Source organism: Rhinolophus hipposideros (assembly GCF_964194185.1).
Source record: "Rhinolophus hipposideros genome assembly, chromosome: 5".
Classification (NCBI taxonomy): domain Eukaryota; kingdom Metazoa; phylum Chordata; class Mammalia; order Chiroptera; family Rhinolophidae; genus Rhinolophus; species Rhinolophus hipposideros.
In genome coordinates, this window is record NC_138051.1 from 74008655 (window position 1) to 74035197 (window position 26543).

The 26543-nt window shown below is 41.8% G+C and overlaps 1 protein-coding gene across 4 annotated transcripts in view; it reads left to right on the forward strand.

Annotated features, from left to right (window-relative positions):
* RAD51B (RAD51 paralog B) overlaps positions 1-26543 on the forward strand; it is a 626013-nt gene that overhangs the window by 449882 nt on the left and 149588 nt on the right. For all 4 annotated transcript variants that reach the window (XM_081047380.1, XM_081047382.1, XM_081047381.1 and 1 more), the window contains exon 9: positions 21420-21523. In XM_081047380.1, the coding sequence (XP_080903506.1) occupies positions 21420-21523 (104 nt within the window). The remainder of the gene's footprint in view (positions 1-21419; positions 21524-26543) is intronic.

Here is a 26543-nt window from a genome sequence, read left to right on the forward strand (position 1 = left end):
CATTTTCACCTAGCTTCCCAACAGACAACCATCAGTTTGTTCTCTGCATCAATGAGTTTGTGTCTGTTTATGTTAGATTCCACATATAAGTGAGAACATACAGTATTTATCTTTCTCTGTCTGACTTATTTCACTTAGCATGATACCCTCTAGTCCATCCATTTTCTCATAAATGGTAAGATTTCCTTCTTTTTTAGAGCCAAGCAATATTCCATTATATATATATATATATATATATATATATATATATATATATATATACCACCTCTTTATGCAGTCGTCAATTGATAGACACTTAGATTGCCAGAAAAGTGGAAACTTACTTTAAAAAAAAAACAAAAAACAGAAAAACAGGGACACTCATTAGTTTCTAATTAGTCATTTTGGTAAATGTAGATTTGGTTCATCCCGGTCAGGCTTCAGGACTTCTGGGTAAACGTAGTGAGCAAGTGACCAGTGGGTTGCCAGGGAGATATGATACTCAATATCAAAATGGGCCTCTGTTTCTCAATGAATCTTCTGACTTTCTCTCTACTATTTTTAACCCTGGTATACTGATGATGTGGAATCCTGTAGGAACCCCGATAATTCTGTGAGTGGCTTGTTGGAGTCTCTGTTCAAGTCCTAGTTTACTCTATAACCTGCGACAAGTCTATAAAATGTTCCTTATTTCTCAAATGGAAAGCCTGATTGCCACATCTGTTTGGGATCATAAGAAATAATACTTAACGCAACATTTGGAGTCCCTGAATGAAAAGTTTCTTGGAGTTTCTAACTGTTTTTAAAATTTCCTCAACTAACATTGTGGAAATCCATTGTCATGGACATAGTTGTGAGCTGAGTCGTGACTACACTGCAAACCTTGGACAGTAAAAACATTTAAGCCTTGAAGTGCTAGTCATTTATATTAAAAGCTACCCATTTGTTTCCTAGATGTTGACACTGAATGCTTACCCTGTTGCAGTTTTGGTTTACATGCTAAGTCTTGCCATTGGGTCTTTATTCTTACCATTTGGGATTGTATCTGTTGGCACATGCCAGTGGGTTTTCCTGAGTGAGGTCACCTGGAACACTAGTACTCGGACGTTAACTTTCCTCTGCAGGACTGACAAGAAGTAAATATTCCCGCTGGTCGGTAATGCTTGAATTCATGACCTGAGACTCCTTGGACACTGTCAGGAACCCCTGGGGACCAGCCCTGGATGTAACTTAAAAGATAAAAAATATACTGTGGCTTTAGTCGCAGAATCAAGTTGGAAGCTTACTTTGATATTCCATCAACTACCCAGATGTCTGTACTAGTTAGGAGATCCAGGGAAAGAAAGTGTCTGAGAGGTGATTACGGAGACTCCTAGACCATTAAACTCGTGCAATCCCTGGTAGGGTCTAAAGCCTTATTCTTCCCTAGGACACCTGATAATAAACAGATGATCGATTCATTCTTTCTCTTTCCTCACCTTGGGATTGTGACGGTGAAAAGAATTTGGCATTTTACCTGACAGTATTGGAAATTTGGCCGCCTGCGGGAGAATTCAAAAGTTCAGTTCAGGAGATGCCTGCCTCCAGAATCAGGTGGTAGAAATCAGTTATTAAATTTATGAGGTTTCTCTCTCTCCCTCCTTTCCTTCTTTCCTCCTTTCCTTCTTTCTTTCCTTTCTTCCTTCCTTCCTGTATTACTTTTTAACCTTGCTTCTGATGATCTCTTAATCTTCACTTTTCAAATTCACTTACATTTCTGATGTCACAGGTATATTCGTTGTGGAGTCTTTAGTATGCAGAGGTACTGAGCTTGTCCTTCTGAAATTCTTCCGGGGTCAATCTGCCCTATGGTCTAGGTCCAGGAAATAAGAGTATTTCCAACTCATCAGGGACTCTCTTGGCCTTGAGCAGAAGTGGGATCTGAATCATTACTTAAGAGAGCTTTGTAGATTGTCACAGTTGGCAGCCTCAGGACTTGAGCTAATCCTGGAAATTCTTTAACTTCCCAGAAAGAAGGTTCCACAAGGTCAGGCTGAGGTCCTCAGGGAGAGCAGATGGAATAAAGTTTATAACTAGTCACTTTTACAGCTGGACTTAAAGATGAATAACATTATACCCATTTTTTTGAATCATCAAGCCTTTGACTTTCCAGAGATAACTGTCCTTTACTCCTTTTTTCCTGTATGTGGGGTGGGGGTAGGGGTAGGGTGGGGAGAGAAACTGTATCACTGAAATAAAAGCAAGCAAACTTGTTGACTCAGTTCCCATGGTGAGTGCAAGGAAGGCCAAGCCAATAGCAACAACTGAGATATTACAAAAATGTGTTTCTTTCTGGCAACTGCACAGTCAGTCCTTTATATCCAGTCACTGTAATCGGCCCATCACCCAAAACTCTTTCCAAGGTCATTATTCTGGTTGTGGGGGCTGCTTCTCCTACAAACAAATGTTGATTTTACTAAATGTCCTCTCTCTCCAGCTCTCTTTGTGGCACACAAAGAGTATCAAAGCATCGTTTAGGAAAAGAAAATGTAAAAGATCAGAGAGATAAAATACTGCAGGTTTTCTAAAGGCTCAGGCGTATCTGGCTCAAACAACACAAATCATAAACTATGAAGCCACCTGTAAAATCCGGTTTTAATTAACTTGAAGGCGCATCAGTGTTATTTCATGAAAATGAAATTCTGTTTAAATGGAAAACCACCACTCCAGGGTACATTGCAGCATTGTTCACATGGCTTTGGGGTTGGCAAGTGAGTTCTGTATTTAGAGAAACCAAAGCAAACCCTCTTTCTTTGGGGCCTTCTTATACTTTGAAGCACTTATCGTAGGTTCCTTGGAATGTAGGGAGTGCCCCAGGGTAGGGCCCAGGCACCACTCACAATGTTTGCCAATTCTTTCTGTGACCCTCCAGCCTGCTATTGTCCCACTCCTTCCCCGTCTCCATCTCTCTTTGGTGCTTGGCCTTAATGCCCCAGGACTACTTCTTGCATTTTTTCACCTCACACTAACTGGTTTGATCCCCACTATCATTTGGGTGGACAATGGATGACTTAGAGCATAAAGAGACAAGGATGCTATTTCAGGTTCAACAAGAGAAATGAAGCCCAGGTCGACACAAGAGGCTGGTGAAAAATACAACCCCTGTTTTGAAACTCTCACTTCACTAATTATCTAAGGGCTGGAAGGGACCTTACAGATCCTCTCATCAAACCCACTCCTTTTCCCCTGAGACTCAGGGGTGAAGTGACTTGTCCAAACTAGTTAAGGCCATTCAAGTGGGGCTTCTCTATCTAGATTCCTGCCCTTTCCCCTGCAGCCAGTGCCCCAATTCTCTGGACCTGTTGATTACAACACAGCCCACAGCTAGAAAATCCACCCTGTCAGCAGAACGGCTTTACAAGCTGACAGAGGACATGTGCACATTTGAAGTCAGACGACGGCGGAGTTTTAGTTCCAGTTCTGCCTCTGCTTTGTTGGCGCAAACGAGTCACTTCTCTCTTTGTCTGTTTCCCCTATTGGTAAGGAGAAGATAATGAACCTTTCCAGCTATCAGGCTCACTTGAGTGTTATAAAGAATAATGAGGTGATATTTGTAAAGTGCTTTGAGCGGCTGGGAAAGAGGAGGGGGCGAGCTCCGTAGAAAGCGCTATTAGCTGCAAGCACTTATCAATTGAGCTGTTTAACAATAGTGGAGTGTAAGAATACTCAGAAATGAATTCCAGGGACTAGCCCTGCTTTGAATTTAGGAGGAGGATTAGTGGGGACCTAATAGGTATTCTACGTCTCCGATTTCTTTAGTGTACCCTCAAACTAGGAAAGGTAATTACATTCTTCTATGTCGATTCAGCCTGGAATTTCAATTGGGATGTCAAAGTGTACTTGTCTTCTATTCTCATACAGAGGCTGTGTTATGTTGTGATTGTTAAAGTCTGGGCCATCTTCTATCCCCTGGGGGAATTTCACTTAGGAGCAGGACAAAGTAATTTCTATGCGGTGGCTGGGCTGCTGTTTATAAGGTTGATTAGTGGCACTTCTAAATCTAAAGCGCCTGGGGAGCAATTTGGATGAATCAGGAAAATAAAAGGCAAGGTCTTCATCACGGTTGATCTTTTCGTACTAAGCCCCTCCTGGGAATTTCCTCAGTAACTCAGATGTACCTACAGTGCAAAACGCAGGGCTGGATGACTGTGGTGACAGGCTCTTTCACGTGGAAAGGGAGACCTAGCCGAGGTAAAGGTAAACTTGCCAGGTCACTAAATATTATATTTAGAGCCGCCTTTTAACTTCCCTTCTTCCCACCGAGGGTTAGATGAGAGATGTGTCATGCAGGGACTCAGCTCCCGCTCCCCGCACAAGAATGCACGATATGGTGAGGCCAAAAAGGAACACCCACAGAGCCATAGATGGGGGAGTCACACCACTATATTCTGGATGGCGGCTGGTGGAGACACAAAAGCAAACATCCGCCAGTACCCTGGGGTCTTCCTGCACCCCAGTCTCGCTGGTGGCCAGACGAGACACGATCCACACGGTCTGTAGTCCGCCATCGACGCTTGCTAACCCCACTTGCTAGCCGCAGTCTGCTTCCCTGCCAACCAACCAACAACCTTGCCAGCGTAGCCATGGCAGTTATGTTAGTGGCTAATGGCTAACCAGTAACAGCTGATGGCCACCCAGCCACAGCGGATGGCCGTCTGATACAGCTGATGGCCATCTAATAACTGAGCCAGCAACTTTCCCTGTGAGGCGGAGAGCCGGGAAATTGCTCTCTGAGACCCCACAGATATTTATGGGGTCCTGAGACATGTGGGAATATTTCCAAATGATAATTCTGATGAAGTATCCGTTTCCCCAAACTCATGCCCTTCTGTTTCTAGACCCTCAGCCCCCGAGTTCAGGTCTCTGTCATTTTCAGGGTCAGGGAAAAAATAGAGGAAAATCAAAACCGGATAAACGTTTTGGGCTTGTGCAGATCTCTGTGGGCCAACTAGACAACAAGCTAGGAAGAATGTCGCTCTCTCCTCAGTGGGCAGGAGCAGGGCTGAATTTTACAATCAATCTCTCGATGGTATAAGGAGAAGTCAAGAGGTCATTTGGAACAAAATTTTTTTATTATTATTAAATTTATTGGGGTGACAATTGTTAGTAAATTTACATAGATTTCAGGTGTACAATTCTGTATTACATCATCTATAAATCCCATTGTGTGTTCACCACCCAGAGTCAGTTCTCCTTCCATCACCATATATTTGATCCCCCTTACCCTCATCACCCACCCCCCACCCCCTAACCCTCTGGTAACCACTAAATTATTGTCTGTGTCTATGAGTTTTTCTTTCTCATTTGTTTGTCTTGGAACAAAAATTTTTGAGATCAAAGTTATATTGAGGAAATTACACTGATTGCATCTTTGTCCCCTAAAGTTTGTGGGCCTCTCCTTAATGTCTGCTTCCTCAAACCATTCCCCCTCTTTGCTCATTCTCCAGGCCTCCATCTGCAGGGCTCTACTGTCAGGCTTTCCCCTCCTGGGCATCCATAGGGTCGCCCTGTGGTGACTTGTGAGTCTCCAGTAGCTTCCTCCAGGGTGGTGCAACTACAAGCAATGAGCCTCCAAGCAGTCTTTCCAGATGCCTGCCTCCTGTGCGCGCGAGCTCGCCCAGGGTACCCAAGGCCCCTTGGCTCCTCCTGTCATTCTGCTGTGTCAAGCAGAGCCCCACTTGCTTTTTTTTGGAGGGAAGAGGTTTATTTTTTATTTCTTTTTTTATTAGCTTCAGGTGTACAAAACATTATGATTAGACATTTACACACCTCAGAAAGTGATTACCCCAACAAATCTGCTACCCATCTGACACTATACATAGTTTTTACATTATTGACTATATTCCCCCCATTCATATCCCGTGACTGTTTTGTGAGGACCAGTTTGTACTTCCTAATCCCTTCACTTTTGTCACCCATCCCTCCAAACCCCAACCATCTAGCAACCATCAGTTTGTTCTCTGTATCAACAAGTCTATTTCCGTTTTGTTTGTTTATTCTGTTCTTTAGATTCCACTATCTATATAAGTGACATCATATGGTATTTGTCTTTCTCAGTCTAACTTATTTCACTTAGCATAGTATCCTCTAGGTCTATCCATGTTGTTGCAGATGGTAAGATTTCATTCTTTTTTTATAGCCAAGTAATACTCCCTTGTATAAATGTACCACAATTTCTTTATCTGGTTGTCTATAGATAGGCATTTCGGTTGTTTCCATATCTTGGCTATTGTGAATAGTGCTGCAGTAAATATAGGGTGCATATATTTTTTCGAATTAGTATTTTGGATTTCCTTTATGCCCAGGAGTGGAATTGCTGGGTCACGAGGTAGTTCTATTTTTAATTTTTCGAGGAACTTCCATACGATTTTCATAGTGGCTGTACCAATTTGCAATCCCAGCAAAGCCCCACTTTCAATTTGGCACCGCTTTGGGGCTGACTCAGACCTCTGGGTCCGACCCCTGGATTTCCTCCTGAGTCTGCCACCAAATCAGTTTTGTATTTCCTCAGCAAATCACTTCTCTGCCCTGAGACTTCATGAAATAATACAGGATTTTCTTGGCAGGATCCTCTGACCTCTTTCAAAGACCCAGATTTCTTGTTTATTGTAGTTCGAAAGTCTCAACCATCTAAAAGCATTTGGAGTATTTTCTTCATTTCCCTCTCCCAAGGTATCTATTTTGTCCCAGACCTGCCTCCCCCAGTGTTTTTTCAGAAGAGGATGCCGGCACTTTGGGCCCTAGCTGTTGTCCTTTCCTTCACCTCTGCCAGGACAAGGACCAGCACTGGGCTGACCTTCCCAGCCAGGCCAGAAGAGAAGACTGTGGAAGCCCCCATGCCGCCACTGTGCTTCCCTCTGTGGTCACAGCTGCTTGCCCTTCCCAGCCCCCTCGCCTGCTCTTTTTCCCAGTGAACCTCAGCGCCAGTGCCCCAGTGAGCCTCTGGGAACAGAGGTCTGTTCCCTGCCCTGGCCTCGGCTCCCCACACTAGAACATTCAGGCATCAATGGGAAACAGCAAGATCTGTCAGTATCGCCCTTTCTTCAAGGCTCTGAGGGCCACATTCTCCACGGCCATCTGTTCCCTTTCACCTCTCGGGACAATGTTGCTTTTTAAAGCCAGCGATTCTTCCTCCTTTATCCCCTCCTCTCCCGCCTCCCTGTCTTCTATGGAGCGTTTCCCCCCTCGTTTCTTTTCCCAACCCTATGAAATTAGCCTCTCTTAAGAGAAAACTTGCCCTCTTCCAACACAAAGCTGTTTTGTAACCTCTATGGGTTTTGGAGTTTTTATTTTTAATTTTTAATTTTTTTTTTTTGAAGTGAGAGTTTGCTACTTTTAAAGTTTGTGATTGTCTTGGGGAGTATTCTTTTGATAGGGATGGGAAGGGGGAGGATAGGACTTTTCAGTCATCCAGAAAGAAAATAACAGAATAATAATGAGTTTTAGGTTCCTGCTGGCAGGCACTTCCCTCTTTCAAGAAGAAACCCTCCCTTTCCTTCCCTTGGTGATCAGTTTAAGGAAGTTTTGAAATCCAGAGGTTTTTCCACCATTTATTTTATTATTATTTTGTTGTTGCTGCTATATTATTGTTGTTGTGCAGTTTTTAATTTAGAGCTTAGGGCTGCTGTGAAGCAGACAAAGTGATCCCTTTGGTCTTAGACCAAACTGTGCATAGTTACAGAGGTGCCTGAGCAGGCGGAGAGGCCATGATGTCTTCTGAGTGAAGCAATGGGTCCTGTGGCTCAATGAGGGTATGTGAAGGGTGTTTGTACCAGTACTGACCCTGACCAAGTATGTGACCTTAGGCATGTCACTTTCCTTAAGAACAATAATGATAAAATCTTTTACTTAAAAAAAAATATTTAATACATGACTCTTCTGTTTGTACCATTATAGTGTTTCATAAACAAGATGAATCTAGGGTAATGTCATGAAAACTTTATTGGCCACCCTTGGCTAAGGACATTATAATAATCCACTCAGATGTACATGCAGTGCAAAATATCAGACTCAGCTGTTGACATGGGAAGTCAGCTAGAACAAGGACTCCCTGCCCTGGCTGCTTGTCAGAATTGTGGGGAAGGTTGCAACACAGCTTTGGGGCCAGACTGTCAGGGTTTGAGTCCTGTCACCATCACTTACTAGCTATACAAATGTGGGTAAAGTTTCATCATCTGTAAAACAAGGGCAATAATAGTATCCAACTTCATATTGTTGTTGAGATGATTAAGAGATTTTTATCATGTAATGCACCTGAAACGGTTTTTGGCACATACTGTGGAAGGTACACGTAAATGTTAACTGTGATTACTGTTCCCCCTTCCCATTCCACAAACATATTACAGATGAGCAAAGGGACCAGCTGGCTTCCTGTGAGGCTCTTCTGACTATCACATTTACCTTCCGCTGCTTGCTTTTTCATTGTAAAGTTAACATTGATTAAAAAAAAAGTTATTATCAGATTATCAGTGGGATTGTAATGATGACTAACATAGCAATTCTAGTTAGAAATGTCCTGAACTATAGAAACACCCTAAAATATATATTAAAAAAAAGATATGTAATCATGTACTTTTGGCAAAGAAGGTGAACCAGATGTGGAGATTAGAGTCATAGAAGTAAAGCCAGTCATGATTTTGGCAATTAAAGTTATTTTACGTATTTTCAGTTGGAAATTTACAGAACCTGGAGATTTATTTTTCTTTGGTATCAATTTCTAGAAACCTATCATATAACTAAGTTTCCCAACAATATGTTGAGAACATTATTGAAATATGCTTTTCTAGACAGACATAGATGACTCTGAATGAGAAATTGAATACTATAATTTAATGAGGAAAAGAAAACTAGTGAGTATAAAATGGGGTGTGTGTGGGGGTGGGGCTTCATGAGTTTTCCCTCCCAGAGAAAGAGACAGATATGGTCGTTCTTGTAATACTTTCTAAATGGCTGAAAGAAACAATGGAAGAAGTGACTCAGACTGTTGGGTTCAATTCCTTTCTCTGCCATTTGCCAGGGGACCTTAGGTAATCTCTCACTCTCTCCGTAGCTCAACTTCCTTCCCTAGAAAATTGGTACCTCCCTCATAGAGACAATGTACGTAGGGTATTAGGCCTAGTACGTGGAACATACCACCTATCCCAAAATGTTACCTCATAATTCTTTGTTGTAGTATTTTATATCAAGGGACGTCTGAGACGTGGGACCAGTTACACCAAGTTGGTGGTCTTGATCACTCTGTTGAATCTAATCCTTTTCAGTAAACCCATAGTTCTTTCCCATTTCTAGATAAACGATGGCCTTCAAGGAGGAAGGAAATTGCTTTGCTTAAGAACTCATATTTCGCAGATGTGTACTGATTGCCTACATACTGCCACCAAACCAGTTCCCCCAATGAAAATAACCCTGTTAGCATCAGCATGTTTTACTCCTCAGTTCCCTCTCCCACCATGTGGCTGCTGCCTGAAAGTACTTGACGGTACCATTGGGGATTGGGACACTCTTGTGAAGGAATATTGAGGAAGTCCAAGGTATTGCCATTGCCTGACAGACCCCACACCCTGGTGATCTGTACATTGCTCAGACCTTGCATCTTGTGATCTGGGGCCACTGGGAATTTCTGTCGCGAATGGAGTTTTCTCTTCCACGATGGCCCCTGTTTGTTGTGAGCCTTGTGTTGGCATGACAGTCGTATGTGCCTGTGAGCGCACATGCACAGCCCAAAAAGGGAGACAGGCAGCACTTTCTCTTAGCCGTACTCAGGAAGCCTAGCTCCAGAGGTCAGAGAAACACAAGCTGAACTGAAAAACTCAGCAGCCAAACTGAACTCACTAGTTTGGGAAAATAAACCCAAAGAACCTTTGGGTTCTTATTTGAAACTCAGGGTGCTGAGGACACTGGGATTGGCTCACCAAATATTCATCTATTTCTTTCCCCCCCACACACACATACATCCCTACCCCCTTCTCAGAGCCTTCAGGGGCAACAAACATACGTGATGCCAGTGTTCCATTTCTTCCCACACCTGAAAATATCCCGATTCCTATCATGATCACTCTATTTTCCAACGGAGTGCTTGAGATGGGGCTGGAGGTAAGCATAACAATAAATCCGCTCTCTGGGCAAGGTAATAATGAAAAACATTCTCCACGACGACGATGTGCTCTCTGGTGCCGAAAGGGAGGCAGCTGGGACAGCAGAAAGCCCTGGAATGCCCGAGCTCAGGCCCCAGTTGTGCCGCTGACTAGGTGGGTTTCACTAGTCAAGTCACTTCTTTGTCTATGAAATGGGAGCAGTGATTATACCAGTGTTGCAGGATGGAAGGAAGCAATATTTATTAATGGACTTTAAGTTGAATTCATCAGTGCACTTAAGTACTCTGGAGTTTTCAAAGCACCTCAGGTCTTCTATCTCCTGTCCCACTTTATTCTCTTTACTCCCTCACTTGCGCTCTGGTCCTGTTCTCACTAAAGAAACAAAGGGAAGCTTGAACTCTGAAAGCTGAGCTATGTTTGGTGTCTAAAAGAAATGCAGGTCAAGCAAGGCTCCTGAATGAGGAGGGACCTTAATGACGGTCTTTGCCTGAGTGGGGCCCTGGGCCCCTCCACTAGCCCTGTCCTGTTTCATGCCTCAGGCTGTCAGGCGCTCCTCCTCCTTTCTGAATTAGGGTTTTCAGTGACTCCTCTGAGAACAACTCCAAACAGAAGAATTATGGTATTTTTAAACAGCATTTACATCTCTCCTGTATACCCCTGGGGAAGCAGGGTGCAGGATAAAGTCAGTAGATAGGAGTCTTAAAAACTGGGCCAAAGGGCATTCCCCAGAATTGTGTCTTCTATGATGAAAAGGACGCAAAGCCATATCACAAGGTACAAGGTGGAGATTTTCTAATGCAAATGTGTCTAGGACAGTACACAGACTGTCCGTGGGATCTGAGAAGTCTGTAGTGGCAAGCAAAACAGCAAGGGTAATGTGTGATTTTCTTTTTCCCAAACTTTAAGGTATATAGGGATCTATGTCTGGGGCAGCAGACTCCTCAGAGATTCTGATTCATTAGGTTGGGGATGGGGACAAGGAGTCTGCGTTTTTGTTTTGTGTGTGTGTGTTTTTTTTAAGTAAACCAGGTAATTCTAATGCGTAAACACCCACAAGGTCAGACAATTAAGTTCGCAAACTCATCCTAGAAAATGTGCTCCATACCTCATTGCTGAATATCACTACAGTCACTTTTGAAGTACTCCCCTTGGGAAGTTATGCACCGACGCCAGCGCCCAGTCCACCCTTCAAAGCAATTTTGGAACTCTTTCTGAAATGGCCGTCAGAGCTGTCGTCGTATTATCCTTGATGTGCTGAATGTCATCCAAATGTCTTTCTTTCAATATTTCCTTTGTTTCAAGTAAAGAAAGAAGTTACTGGGGGCCAGATCAGGTGAGTAGGGAGGGTGTTCCAATACAGTTATTTGTTTACTGGCTAAAAACTCCGTCATAGACAGTGCCCTGTGAGCTGGTGCATTGTCGTAATGCAAGAGCCATGAATTGTTGGTGAAAAGTTCAGGTCATCTGACTTTTTCATGCAACCTTTTTGGCACTTCCAAATAGTAAACTTGGTTAACTGTCCAGATGGTACAAATTCAAATGAATAATCCCTGATATCAAAAATGTTTAGCAATAGCATTGCAATAAGTTCACGAACTTAATTGTCTGGCGTCGTATGTGAAACAAATGCCCTAGTCATTTCTCCACATATCCAGTCCCATGTCTTGATATCAGTGACCCAGGTCATCTCTTAGGGTTGGCCAATCTGCATCAATGAACTCCCCTGTACCTTTCACCTAGACTGTTAACATTTTGCCACATTTGTTTTATCCCTCTCGTGTTATTACCAATTTTTTATCATGTTAATTTATTATTATTATTATCTTTGCTGAACCATTTGAGAGTAAGTTGTAGACATCATGACCCTACTTCCATCCCCAATACTTCAGCATTTATCTCCTAAGAACAAGAACTCGTCTGTCTTAACCACCATACAATGATCACACCCAGGAAATTAGTGTTGATATAATACTATAATTTAATATACCAGTCAAATTCAAACTTTGTTTTCTTGGATTTATTTTGCTAGTGTTTGCTTAAGAATAGTATGTGTTTTCTCTAGTGAGTGAACTTATTTTTAATTAAAGAGTTCTTTTCAAAGGATCAGGAGATCTAACTGCAGGTCACCATTCAGGATTTTTTTTACCCCCGTTCAATAGAAGGAGGAAGGCTGTATTGTTGGAGAAAGGATTCAGGGCCATGGCGTCTGGGTGGGGAGGAATTGTTTCTTTCTGTTCAGACACACTGCTTCAAACCTGTTGTATTCCTCGCTATCTTTAAAGACCTTCATAATCGTCATAGCAAACATAGCAGAGAAGTCCTGGGCAGTACCCCCTGTAGAACTTTTGGTTGCTACATGAGGTGGGTTCTAGACTGACCATTTTCTCGTAGAGTGAGCATCCGCATCCTGATTTTGGACATTTCCTGTAGGGTATCTATGCATCTCGGTTTGCCCAGAACAGTCCTGATTTATCTCTGCTATCCCAGTGTAATTACTAAAATGTTCCTATCTATTTTCAAAAGTGTCCTGATTAGATGATAACGTATATGACCACTCTAAGACTCTGGGAAAAGTTAAATTATTTTCTCTCCATACAAAAGCCAACGGAGTTGTTTAAGTGGTTTGTGCCGGTGCACCAGTCTTTGTCCTAGTGATGAGCTAACTCTGTTTCTACCTTCTGCTATGGAAGAATAATCCATCCCTGACTTGTGTTCCAGAGGTTCTGATGGCCCCACCTTTTTGTGGTTTCTTCACATTTCTTACCTCCTCAGTAACAAGTTTTATTGAAACTTGGATCAGCCTAGGGGTGTTGTGTAAGTGAAGACTCTGATCTGCATTCACCTCTTTCATCTCTAGACAGGAGATATTGGGAATGAAATTTTCTGCTTTAGCAAAGTGAAGGAGACTTATTCTTTAGCAGGCCGTCCTCAGTGGGCAGATGATATTGAGGCAGTTATTATGTGGTTTTATGCCTCAGATCCTTTATTTGTAAATCTGAAAGAAGACTAATAGCTTTAAAGTATTTTGAGAATCTCAAAGCTCTGAAGATTATAAATAACAAAGGATTTTTTTTCACATCTAAAATGGCAGCACAGAGACTGCGGTTACTGACTTAATAGATAGCGTGTGGTCCCTGGGCCATTTGCAGCTGATGGGTTTTTTCCAGTACTCTATTTATAGAGCTAGGTCAGAAATATCACTTCCGTTGGAACTTGACCTACAGACCATTGTCAGTTTTAGAGGCCCAAGGAAGTAGAGTGTACACGAAATACAGCTGGCTCACAGGTTCAGTTAGTGAACTCCAAGCCCCCTAGGAAATTAATTTTACTGGAGGATAGAGGTCTGAGGCTATCCCAATCTCTTTTATGTGATACCTTTGCCCTGTGGCCTCACAGAGCTTGTATGTCATCTTGAATGCTTCTTCTAGTAATAGCCTACCTTAGGCAGTCTTCTTCTTTTATAGCCCATTCATCCTCTTTTAGATTGGTTGCTAAAATTCTGGCTTTCTGCATCAAATCGAACAAGAGTTAATGACCTACTAACCGAGGTAGTTTCGGCTACTCTGGAAAATTTAGAAAAAAGCAGATCCAAATATTTCCCTACTTTATCCTTCTATTGGGGCTAACCAAGATTCTCAGTCCCTTTCCCAATTCAAATGAATGACCCAACAAAAAACATATGCTGAAACTCAGCAACTTCCATGGGCTCAGTTTTAGACAGAAGAAATTGAATTTAGTGGATGATAATCCCCTTCTAATCACTACTCTTTTACTCTTTTACTCAGACTCTCATCTTTAAGTTTTTTTATTATGAAGTTGTGTTTGCTGGGACTTGGCCATTGGCCAACACATATTTACCCATCATGAGGTTTTAGCAGGTAGGACAGACTAAGAAAGTGCCTCGTCTGGAGAGAAATCTGCTCCTAGGAAAAGGACCACATGTCTGTACTCTTTTCAGGCTTAACTGGGCATTGGGTAGGTCACAGCCATTCAAAGATAGCACACAGAATAGAGCATTCGCAGACTTCCTGGAAAAAGTGAGGTCCAGAATGAGAAGCTAATCTCGTGTCATCAAAATACCATAGATTCAAAGTTCTTAGCACAGGCAGGACATTTTGAGATTATTTCAAACAACTGTTTCTTGACATGGATGAGGAAACTGAGGCTCAGAGAGGTGAAAAAACTGGTCATTACCAAGGCCTACTCTAATGTTCCTTGTTATATCACCCTTCTCTTCCCATCTGATCTCACTAAAAGCCCAAAACAAAGTCAGAAATGGAACTCCAGGGTCCTGCCTCCTAGCCAGCAGCTGACCACCTGCTGTCGTGCTTATAGAACATGCTTTAGAACGTGAAGACAAGAGGTAAGAAAGAGAATGTCAGTTCCAATGGTAACATACCATCTCCTTCCCTGAACTTATTTCAATCCTGAAAATATTTTTCCTTGTTTTTTTCTTTTTTGTTTCCCCCCCCCCCACATTTCCTCTTTCTAGTCTCAGTAAGTTGCCTTTCATCTGAAGGGACAGGAGGGACCAAATATCCAGAATGTCCAGCCCTCTTAGGCTATGAACTTTTCCTTCCCCTTGGTTCCTATTCTGGGAGTCACTGCTTTGTTTACATTTTAATTTTTCTTTTTTAACATGGAAAAGCCTATTCTTTGAAAGTTGACCCCTTTGCTACACAGCAGACACTTTTATGTTATGTACTAGAGATTCAGTTTGACCTCCTAGAAATACGTAGCCAGAAGAGTCATAAATTTAAATGTTTTCAGAGAAGCTTACTCATTGAAGACTCCCCAACAGGCACCTCCTAAATACTGACACGGGTTGGTACCAGAGGCCCATTACCTTTTTGGAAATCAAGGCCACGTAGCAATCTGGTTATCCTCCTTCAGTCTGATTGCACAAGACTGCACCCTGTGTGTACAGAGCAGAGAGAGAGTCCCTTGCCTTGTGAGAAATTTGTCTTCCTAACCAACTCCCACTACAAAGGAGTGGGGAATTGGATCTAAAAGACAGTATGTAGTTATGAAAGAGATTCCAGAATCCAAATCTGTTGTTTTAACCACTTCGTTACTGAACTTTACTAGCTTGCCTCATTATTAGCAAAATAAACAATGTAGAAGATGATGATTAAACTTCTTTTCTTCCCAGAATTTCATCTTTAGTGTTTGATCATCATTGCTTGTGTCACTTATACATATCAAGTATCTTCATCTAAGGGTCACCAAGAACCTTTGGTTGCCTGGAGGCAAGAATTATTATTCATTTTACAGATGGGTAAGCAAACACAGAAGGAGAACATGCTTTGACTTACCTAAAAGAATCTCTGAGAGAGTGGAAAATGAATGTTCCCACAGTCTTTTTTAGATAGATCTGACTTCAGAGTAAATAAATTAGATTTGTCTGTGTAGTTTATTCAGATACTTCTACAGGCTCAATCCTGTGACAATGAAAAGTCCCCAATAATGAAAATATTTTGAAATCCAAGTCCATTTATTTGATTTGTATTGGAATCAACCAAATTCCAGTGCAATGAAGTCACACTGACTTGGCAGGTCTAAATATCGCAGTCATCAAAAAGGAGACAGTGCCCCAATTTTTAGAACTTCCGCTTACAATGAACATAGACGAGATTCACTTATCTGTTTCCTGACCAATTAGGTCAGTGGGCAAGAAATCACCTTTTCTGAAAATCAGTAAGCAGATTCCTTTTACCTTAAGTTTCTCATAAACAGCGTTAATGATCACTTATATCAGCCCTCCTGAATGTCAAAAGGCATAAGAGACCACAGAGTTTTCCAGTTGAAAATAAAGTTACAAGTTGCGGGTAACTGACAGCTTCCCCACTTGCCTATCTCCCAATTCTCTCTCAGGTGACCCCACCACCTATAACCACCCTTCAAATGTTTTCCCATATTTGAGACCCTATTAAGTGAAGTAACTTTCTAACCCTGACCAGATTTTTTTTTTTACTTTTTTTTTTTAAATTTATTTATTGGGGTGACAATTGTTAATGAAATTACATAATTTCAGGTATACAATTCTGTATGACATCATCTATAAATCCCATTGTGTGTTCACCACCCAGAGTCAGTTCTCCTTCCATCACCATATATTTGATCCCCCTTACCCTCATCTCCCACCCCCCACACCTCTTCCTGACCAGATTTTTAAGCCTCTAACCAGAAAGGGTGAGTTTCAGGCCACTTGATTTGCATGAATCCAGGTGCTGGGCCAGTTGAGCAAGGTTAAATACCTTGCCAAGCCAGGGCATGCATATCTTTCTGGAAACCCCTTACCCTGGGTTATCACTGTACATCAGAACAGAGGAAGCTGCGTGTGGAGCCTGAGTGACACACAGAGTTTAGATGAGTGAGTGATAAGATTGCTCACCACACACCCCTGTCAGTGTTACCCCCAGAGATGGGCCTTCGGGCTTTTCAGGCCCTTCCTGGGGTCCCCCCTGGCTGGCAGAGTAGCAGACTGTTAGATATAATGAGCCTGGAGAAGGCTAATTGGAGAAGATGTTAAGACTCAGTCAGCCTGGTTTCAAACCCTGGCTCTGTCATTACCCAACCATGTGGCCTTGGGATAGTTACTTAATTTCTCATAGCCTTAGTCTGTCAATAGCGATGATATGACCTACCTCGTAGAGTGGTTGTGAGGCTATAAAAAGATGCAACTAAGATACGAAGCTCAAACAAGATGTAAAGGGCTCCCCGTATAAAGGGCTTACTTAGTACTTAGATGTAGTACTTTAAATGTTGTCTTTCATTATCATTAACTTTCAAGGCCTTCTTGTTACTGCTCTTGTAGGTAGCTTAATGTTTGTAAGCCCTCCTGAAAAATCCATCTCCTCAAGCTTGCTCACTCAGGGTTTCTACTGAAAACCTTTCCATGATCATTTATGTTCATGGTCCTTAGGACCCGAGCTCACCTGTCCAGAAAAGAGCCAGGTTTATGAATACTTTTTAAATACTGTTCTCATTAGTTTAGAGACATGGAATGTTTTAAATAATGGCTGCTGGCTAAATCTGGCTCTGATCTCTGAAAACATCTTCTAGACCTGGGAAGCTCTTACAGTTTTATTACCAAGAAAAAATTTTGAGTGTTTAACTAATTAGCAACTTCTAATTATTCACATGTAGCTTTTCTTTGGCAAACTTTAAAGCTCAGCCTCACTTCATCCTATCACTTAGCAGGCATCTAAGCAACAGGCTTCTAAAGTTTGCTTGAAGAATGTAAGCCTCTTAATTTTAGCTTAAGCAAGATAGAAATAAGAATGTAAATCTGCTGCTAAAACAAGTGTATGACATGGTTCAACGTTTGTAGTAGTAACTTACTAACTATTTATCCAGTATTTTTTAAATATCCTCCCAGACCTTGTGTTAAGTGATTCAGGCATACATTAGCATGAATCAGAAATGGATTTGGCCTTCTTAAAATATATATTAGGGGTGATAAGAAAAGCACACCAGTAATATACCACAGGATAGAAAATGGCAGTAACTTGAGAGAGTGAAAGTATTATGGAGCTTTAGAGAAGGAAAACATTATTTCTGTGGTGATCAGGGAAGTGCCACGTAGGAAGTGGTATTGAAGATAACATGTGGACATAGAGGTCTTCGTGGTGTGGAGGGGACATGGGGAAGAAGTGATTGAATTGGAGCAAAATCTACATGAAGTGGAATGGAGGGAAAAAGAGTGGAAAGACAGGTTGGGCATAGGCTGGAAGAGCCTTGAATGCCAATCTGAGGAATTTAGAACTCCTAGAAGGCTCTTGGGGGCCACTGAAAGCTTTTGAGCATGCTAATCACAAATGGTAGGGTGGTGTGCTGAGGTGTGTGCTTGGGGAAGTTAATTGGGTGTTAGAACAAAGGACAGGCTTTAGTGGGAAGAAACTGACAGCAGCATGGAGATCAGGTAGAAAGTTGTAGCCATCATCCTCAGGTGAAAGCTAACGTGGGTCTGATGTAAGGTTGGGGAGGAAGAATGGAGGGTAGGGAATGGATGTAGGTGAGATTTTACAGTTAAATCAATAGGACTTCACAATTTATTGGAAGTGAGGAGCATGGAAAAAGGAGAAATTTTTAAGTGGAACTGAGATTTCAAACCAGATTAGCTGAAAGGCCCATGAAAGGGACAAAGAAAGACAAGTAAGTCTATATGGGAAGATAGGAGCTTGAATTGAAGATACTGATTTTGTGGTGCTAAAATTCATCATGTCAGGCTTGCATCATGAATGATTTCTTGTGGTTCAAAATGGAAGAGAGGTGCTGAGGTGAGTCAGACAGTGAGACAAAGGCTGAGGAATCATCCACGGGGGGCGGGGTGGGGGTGGTGTCTCCTTGTCAACAGTGAGGCCATGTCATATTGAGCAGACATTGCAAGCTGGGTGGGAATAGGTCATAATCTGTCTCATAAGCATGTTTGTGTGTTTTTAAAAATTAAAAAAAATTAACCAACATTTTAAAATCAGGAGATTGTACTTCAAATGCTGATTTCTGGCTTCTCTGTTAAAAATCAAAAGATGCAGCTAACTATGAACTCATGTTGTCACATGATAACAATAGCTGGAGCTGGACGGGGGTTTCCCTTTTTATATCCTGGGTAAATCCTAATTCCACTAATTCCTGGGTAAATCCTAATCCACTATAGTCTCCACTACTGTCCTTCCTCTCCTAACACTTAAGATTAAACAAAAAGAGGATTAATGGTTGCGGAGGGCTGGGGGCAGAAAAGAAGGGCTAGAGCAGGGGTGTCCAAACTGCGGCCCACAGGCCAACTGCGGCCCACGATCCATTGTTAATTGGCCCGCAGCAAATTCCAAAAATATATTTAGTTTACTTAAATAAACCAGGTGAGGCAATATGTACTTCACCTCGAGTGAGTGGCCCAGCTGTTTGTGTATTTTACTGCATATGGCCCTTGGTGAAAAACGTTGAGAAAAGTTTGGACACCCCTGGGCTAGAGGCTCACGACTAAGGAGTATGGGGCTTCCTTTTAGGGTGATGAAATATTGTAAAGCAGATTGTACTCATGTTAAAAACCATTGTTAAGTCATGTTAAAAACAGTTAAAAACCATTTAACTGTACCCTTTAAATGGGTGGGTTGTATGTGTGAATTATCTTAATAAAGCTGTTTTATAAAAATACAAAAAAAGAAAAAAAAGAGGAAAATTCCTTGCTCTTGCCTTGTAGTATTGGTTTTCTTATAGCAGAAAACATTTCTCTGTTAACGTGTCTCTATCAAGAAGGGGAAAGTAAAAGGTAGACTTAGATTTTTTTTTTTTTTAAGAAAAATGGAATAGTGTACATCTCTGTGGTAGTAAAGCAGTCTACAGGTTAAAATGCAAACACCTGGCCTCTTTATTAAGGTGTTTCCTGGCCACCGAAGGCACTTGGGTATTAGGAAAAATTGTGGTCATGGCCAGCTCCCTGACGTGGACTCACTAAGAATAGAGGGAGAAGAAAAACAGAGAAAGTAAAGCAATCAACGAGGTACAGGAGAAGCAGAAGAGGCCAGTACGTTGGATGCCAAAGGAGGGGAAAGCTTTATCAGCTGCTGACGAGGTCACGGAGGTTGAGGACCCCGAAGTCAGGAAGTTACAGAAGACCATCCAATGAGAGCTTAGAGCGACGGGGCCAGAGAGGGATACAGGCACCGATGACCTAGTGCCCAGAATGGATTCTTTCAGGAGTTAGTATGTCATGCTGAGGTACAGAGGACTGCCAAAAGCTTTTACGTCAGGGAGTGATGTGATCAGATCAGCACAGTCTGGATTATTGGTTTTCACATTAATTTGTGTATGTTTTGAATTGTGTGCATGATGAACCAAGGTTACCCCGAATTTTATTCTCTCCTATGCTGAATTTTCCTTTGGTCTGAAATCCCCAGGCTTGTTGAGGCCCAGTTGTTGATTTCCATCTAATTCATTCCTGTACCTACCGGAAGCAGAAAAAAATATATGGTTGGTGTTGTGCAACCCAGGGGTTCTCAATCTCAGCACTGTTATAGTTGGGGGCAGAAAATTCTTTGTTGTGGGGGCTGTCCTGTGCATTACAGGATGTTTAGCAGCATGCCTGGTCTCTCCCCTCTAGATGCCGGTAGCACTCCCACTTGAACATGGTCAACGAAATCACTTCCAGGACAGAACCACTAAACCACATTCATCTGTTGTAGTATTTGAGCCCAGGACCTTAAAGTCACTCAAAGTTGGTAGACCGCCCTGAAAGATGTCTGGCTTAGAGAAGAAGACCAATGACAGTTCCACACTGAAGGGTGAAAATCAGATGGTGTAGTGAGTAGGCAACAAATGAGAAACTGAAGGCCTCATTTTATCTTAACTCATTTAGCAGACTTCAACCTCTGTATACTTTATCTCCTCGTTGAAGATAGATGGCATCTTCAAGAAACAAGGCAGACTAAAATGTCCTGCTATGCCCCCCAAGACTAGGATTGCTCCCATGGCTCAGGCCCAAAGTGGGCACAGGAGTTCAGAGGAGCTCTCAGGATGTGCTAGATATGATAGTGAAGGCCGGCTACTAAATGGTGGAACTTGTTAGGCAGCCCCTAAACAGGAAGAAGAGGAGGAGAGCAGAATGGTTTTCTCCTGGGGATGTCAAGAGGCATCAGTAAAGCTCTGGAGATATAAGATAGTAGCTGAAGTGCAACATGGAGCAAACCAGAAACTCAGATGGTTTCCTTCAGATCCTCCCCTTACAGGAAAGTCTTAGAAGGCAAAAGAATGTTTCTCTTGGGATAAGGATGTGAAATACAGAGATATGAAATGGTGAGATCTTCCACATTCCTCTTCTGGGTGTGTGTGCACAGGGTTGGAAGGGCAAAGGAATTTTCTATGTATATGCCACCATTTCTATATTGACAAGGAAAAGGGAGTTAAAAATCTCATCAAGCTAAAAAAGTCTTACAACTCTATTAAACTAAGACTATTTCATAACCAGCTCTTATTCTACATAGTAGTATTATGCCTTTCTACCATGGATGCTGAGTGCCTTGACTTATTATTAGCAACGGTCCCAAGCTGCCTTGCAATGCAACGTCTTATTGATATATAACTCTGTTACCTTTTAGCCCCATCCTGGTCACTTTCACTAAGGCTGAAAGAAACTCATTTTTAGTCTAATATTCCTTAACCCCTCTCCTTCTCTAATTTATCACCTTCTATGGTAATGAGCCCCTGAGTACTCTCTGAGAAATGAGCAATGACTGGACTTTTGTATATGTGAAATCCCATCACAAGAAAGGGCATCTATCATCATAGTTTTGCTCTGCTTCATTTCAGGTACTTCTGGATCCAGCTGTGTGACAGCTGCACTAGGAAACACCTGGAGCCACAGTGTGAATACTCGGCTGATTTTCCAGTACCTTGGTTCAGAGAGAAGACAGGTGAGCACTTTGACAATATTCATGTGATGTTCAAGGTCAGAGAACAAGTCGTACCTGACAGTCTGAGTGTTCACCTTCTGAAAGCATTGGCCATGTTGTCTGTCCTGGGCCAGCCCTGGCAGGGTCTAGGGAAAGAAACCAGCATCCCTGCCTGCCCCAACAGCAGTTAAAATGAAGTGGGAAGACAAGTTACACAAAGTACAAATTATGAGAATAGGCCCTAGAGAGTTAGCACCTCCTGATGTTTGCCAATAGCTTATACGTGACCAAGGTCCACACCCAGGGATCTCAAATTCTCCATCTATAAAGGGTGAAAGATCATTTCACTTAGCTGATCATCTGTTGAGCTCTAGATAATTCATGTACAAATTAAATGATGATGGTGCTTTTTCTTAAGATTAATCTTTTTCTTAAGATTTGAAAATCTTAGGCCATACAGACCTTGCCAAGTGAATAAACTATTCCCCAGATTCTGGGTACTTTTGCATTAACTCATAAACCAGTAGCCTAAAGTAATGGATAATGCTAGAGAGGCTTCCAAAAGGGGGATGACTTTCTCAGAGCTCCCAGTAATGGTTTCTATCCTGGCCTCAAATGAGAATTTCCCCCCTTCCATTTAGAAAGGTTAATTTCTACCCCTTTCTTCATCTTCCCTCCACACCCAAAGAAAGGATCACCATAGTCTGACCTCTTTGGTAAGATATTTTCTAATTAGGAAATTCATTTTTCCTGATATCTAACTTCAGCTTTATCCTCTGTGTGGACCAGGTTTCATCACAACCTCTCCTACAAGCAGGAGGACAAGGAAGGCTGGGTGATCATTCTGACTTGTTGGATGGGGCAGAATTCAGATCCCAGATTTGCCCATTTTGCTAAATACAACAAATCCAAGTTATTAATTAAAGAGGCATGACATGTCCCGTTTCTATGACTTTGAGCTCTACACCGGCGCTCTTGAATGTGAGGCTTAGTCTGAGATCCCAGGGCTGGAAGGTGGTCCTTTCTGGAGGAGGTGGTAAGAAAGGAATTGTTGCCCTTTACCTGCATTAGGTAAATTGGCTCTTTTTCAGGGAGTCAGGAATCATCAGAAAGAGACATGAGCCTTTGCCTGTTCCAGACATAACTTTCCAAGTGCCCTTGGTTACAGACCAGAGGATTCTTCTTGGTTTGCTTGGGACTGTGTAAATAACATTCCATCTTGATGATTGAGTCAGCCATGTTCTGAGAAGATGGAGCTGCTTGTTTTCGTTTAGGGGAACATTCTTGAATTTTTCAGGCCCTGGCGTGCTCATTACCTCAGTGATACCTTTTCCCTGATGATTCAGGTATCCTGGGTTCTGAATTCATTGTCTCTCTTTTCAGTGGAACACATCCAAAAATATTCCTGTAGAATCTAATGACCTTTGGTTTGTACCCTCGGTTATAAATTTTGTTAAATAAATCCTGTTTGCAGCTAGCGGATGTATCATTAGGGATTGTCAAGCAACTATTTGAACTCTTAATTGCAGAGGCAAAATTCCTTATGAATCTGTGTTGATCCAGTCATTTTCATGGATCCTTAAACCCACTCCTTGAAAACTTGTAGTTTGTCTGTTTGAGAGTTTAGATTGCACACACTGATTTTGTGATTCAGTCAGTAATATACGGTATCGTGGATTCCAGGCTTCCAGTTTTACTGATTTTAGTTAGCATTTATTAATATATAGAGAAGTTAGTGCCATATTTTTCGTTTCTGTTTGTGTGAATAAATTAACCAGTCATTTCCATTTTGTTAGTGCCAATGGAAAGTGGCTGGCAGGACAAATGCTATTATTTTATGTCTCTTTGGTGACTGGAGGATTTTGGTGGCTCGTAGTTCTTGGCTCATAAGGTCAAATGCAGGCCACTGGTCCTGAGAAGGACCAGGAGCAAAGTGGGGATGCATCAGTAATAGTCTGTCAACTCGTGTCCTATTAGGTGGGTCAGTGGTGTTACCTTAATCTACAAAGGACAACTTGTTAATATCATTACTAATCAATTAAGAGCAGAGTTAAATGCTTCTGAATCATGTTTTCAAACAATAATGAGAAATTAAAGTAAAATATGAACAGCAATAAAAGGGCCAACCCAGGCAAAAGAACATGCGTTTCATCTATAGAAATGTGTCTTTTGAGACCAGTTGTTAAATTTGTGGCCAATAACTAGGGTAAAGCTTGATAGAGAAAACATGTCTCTGTCTGATGACCTGATCTTGTCTGACTAAAAGAGCGTGCTTAGTGATTCCTTGAGCCTTTCCTGTGGTCTTATTTCATGACAAAGTAGAGAAGCCATATGAAGAGAAACCTTTCCTGGGATATGTGCACAAAACAATACTTTAAAGCTATCTTTTAAGGTAATGGTTCTGAACAGTTCTGTGTAACACCAATTAGTAGGAAACTACACCTGGATTGTTCCAGGGTAGTCAGACGTATGGAAAACCAGCCACTAGGAGAAGATACCAGCTGTAGATTTTTTTCCCCTGTATTGTTTTTACCCCATGTGCAAGCAGAGGCCATTACACCAAGGGATCAAGGTTATGGAATGAAGATTATGTGTTATCCCGTTTCTATGACTTTGAGCTCTACACCGGCACTCTTGAATGTGAGGCTTAGTCTGAGATCCCAGGGCTGGAAGGGGGTCAGGTCAAGCTGAGCAGATCTGCGAGCCAGTTGACCCAAGAGCTGAATTGTGTGGTCCAAGGGAAAGAGTCCTCCCTGACTGATTCTTTTCTTTACACCACACAAACATTGTAAAATTATATAACCAAGAAAGAAATCTTCTTATCAGGGCACAAGCCAAGTTAATTCTCTTGTTTATTCGGCTTCAGTGTTTGTAAAATCTCTCTTAAGAAGCTGGGAAGCATTTTCTTTTGGACTAATTTAGCTTTTTTTCTATTTGACTTTTTTATAGTCTATTCCTACTCTGCTTCAATCCAGCCCCACCCTTTTTTGCAACATTTTTATACTTACCAGACACGTCCTTAGAGTAGAATTTAAATGTCCTCTACCAGGTTTTTCTGTTTATTTGTTTGTTTTGGAGTATTTTGATTTTTTAAATTGTTTCTTTTCATATAACTAAAAGTATAATTTGTTCCACCATGTGCATGGCATGGTGAGGCAAAGAAGTAGATGACACAGTTCCTACCTTGAAGTTTCTTCTGGTCTAGTATGAGAGATGGAGATATATAATACACATACACAGGCATACATACATATATACTCATGAGTAATGAAAATAATGTGCAGGGATTAAAGCAAAGAAGTAATACTGAGATACTATCCCAAAGCAGTATTTGATTTGTTATCTAATAAGTGGTTAAAACAGCAACTGCTTTGAATCCAGAGGAAGGTAGACTCATCAGAGGCACATTAGTCTTTTCAGGAGAAGCTGGGACTTGAGTATCACTTGAATCAGTATTTCTAAAGCCTGGCCGCACCTCAGACCCATCACAGGAGCATTGACAAAATACCAACACCACGGCCCTACCTCAACGAGTTAAATCAAAATTTCTGCTGGTGGGGCCAGGCGTCGGTGTATAGTTTATTTATAAAGTTCCCCGAGTGATTCTGCTGTGTTGCCGACATTGAAATCCTTTGCCTGAGATAGATCAGACTAGATTAGTGAAAAAGGAAAGGGAAGATGTCCGGATGAGGGTGAATAGCCAAGATTGAAAAACAGGAGGATAGGTCACATGTTGCTTTTTCCCTTGTAACAAGAGCAGAGGGTTTGTGCACCCATTCATTTGACAAACCTTTATTTAATCAATCACCTCTTCTCTGCTTGTAAAAGATTCAAAATATGAGTAAGTTGATAGCCTGTAGTTGTTCGCAATATACTTGGGGAAGTAGATAAATATGTAAGCAGTATGTATTGTATAAGCATCATGAATCAAGTGTGCTTAGAGGAGATGGAGGGCCCTACAGCAAAGGAAGATCCTGTGGCAATTAATGAGGCGGCCACAGAATCCAAAATGGATCGGCTGAGACCTTCCTGTGGGAAACTCTCACGGTAACCAGGTGCATTGGAATGCGGGACTGGAAAAGCTAGAGTCAGGGTGGTTCTACTTGAAAAAACGATGAAATTTTCATACTATTTCTCATCAATTCCTCAGGAAATCTGTTCCTACGAACCACACATGGGACTCTATAAATTTGTAAGTGCCCTAGAAGGAGTAACGAAGTAAATTAATCCCAACTAAGCTTCACATTCCCTTGATGAAATAAATATTATGACTCCCTTATTTCAACGAATTGGAAAGAGGTGATTTTTTCATACCGGAGGTTTATTTAAATGGACTTTATAACAATATTTTCATCTTCTACTCAGAAGGTACCCTGATGTTACAGAACACTTGAGGGAAGAGACTAATAAGAGACATAAATTCTTGACAGGACCAATAATATGACTCAAGCTCCTGATCCTTACTTGAATCCTTAGGCTGGAGTCCCAGGTTGTTTCGCATCTTAGGAGTATTCAGTGTTTCCTTTCTGTTGATACAATTCTTCTTGCAGTGTCCATTTTATATTTAGAAAAATTCGGACACCATCACTGTGAAGACTTCCTGACAACTCACCTTAATCAGCCTCTCTTCCCGTAGCCGTGCTCACTGCTGCACCTACCACTTGTCTCTGTACTTGCCCGTGTGAGAACCCCCGTATGAGCCCCTAGAAGGCTGGGACTGAGTCTTACCTGTGCAGGCTCAGAGGCAAGGACAGTTCCCACTTCAAATTCCTGTGTCCACGCCTGAACCCAGTCCTGAGGAGGAAGGACACACTGCTTATTTAGAATCACTCTTCCCCATGAGTTTGGCAGTTGGATATTTCCTTGGAAGTATTAGTAATTGTCAGTTAAAAAGGTTAGCATCCAACCTTCACAACTATAAGCAGATACTTACATAGAAACACCGTAAGAATACTAAATACAAGAGTACCTTTTTGTAGAGCCAGCCTGCTGAGGGCTATGGGAGGTTGGGGACCAGGCTTCCTTTGAAATCCTAGTTGGA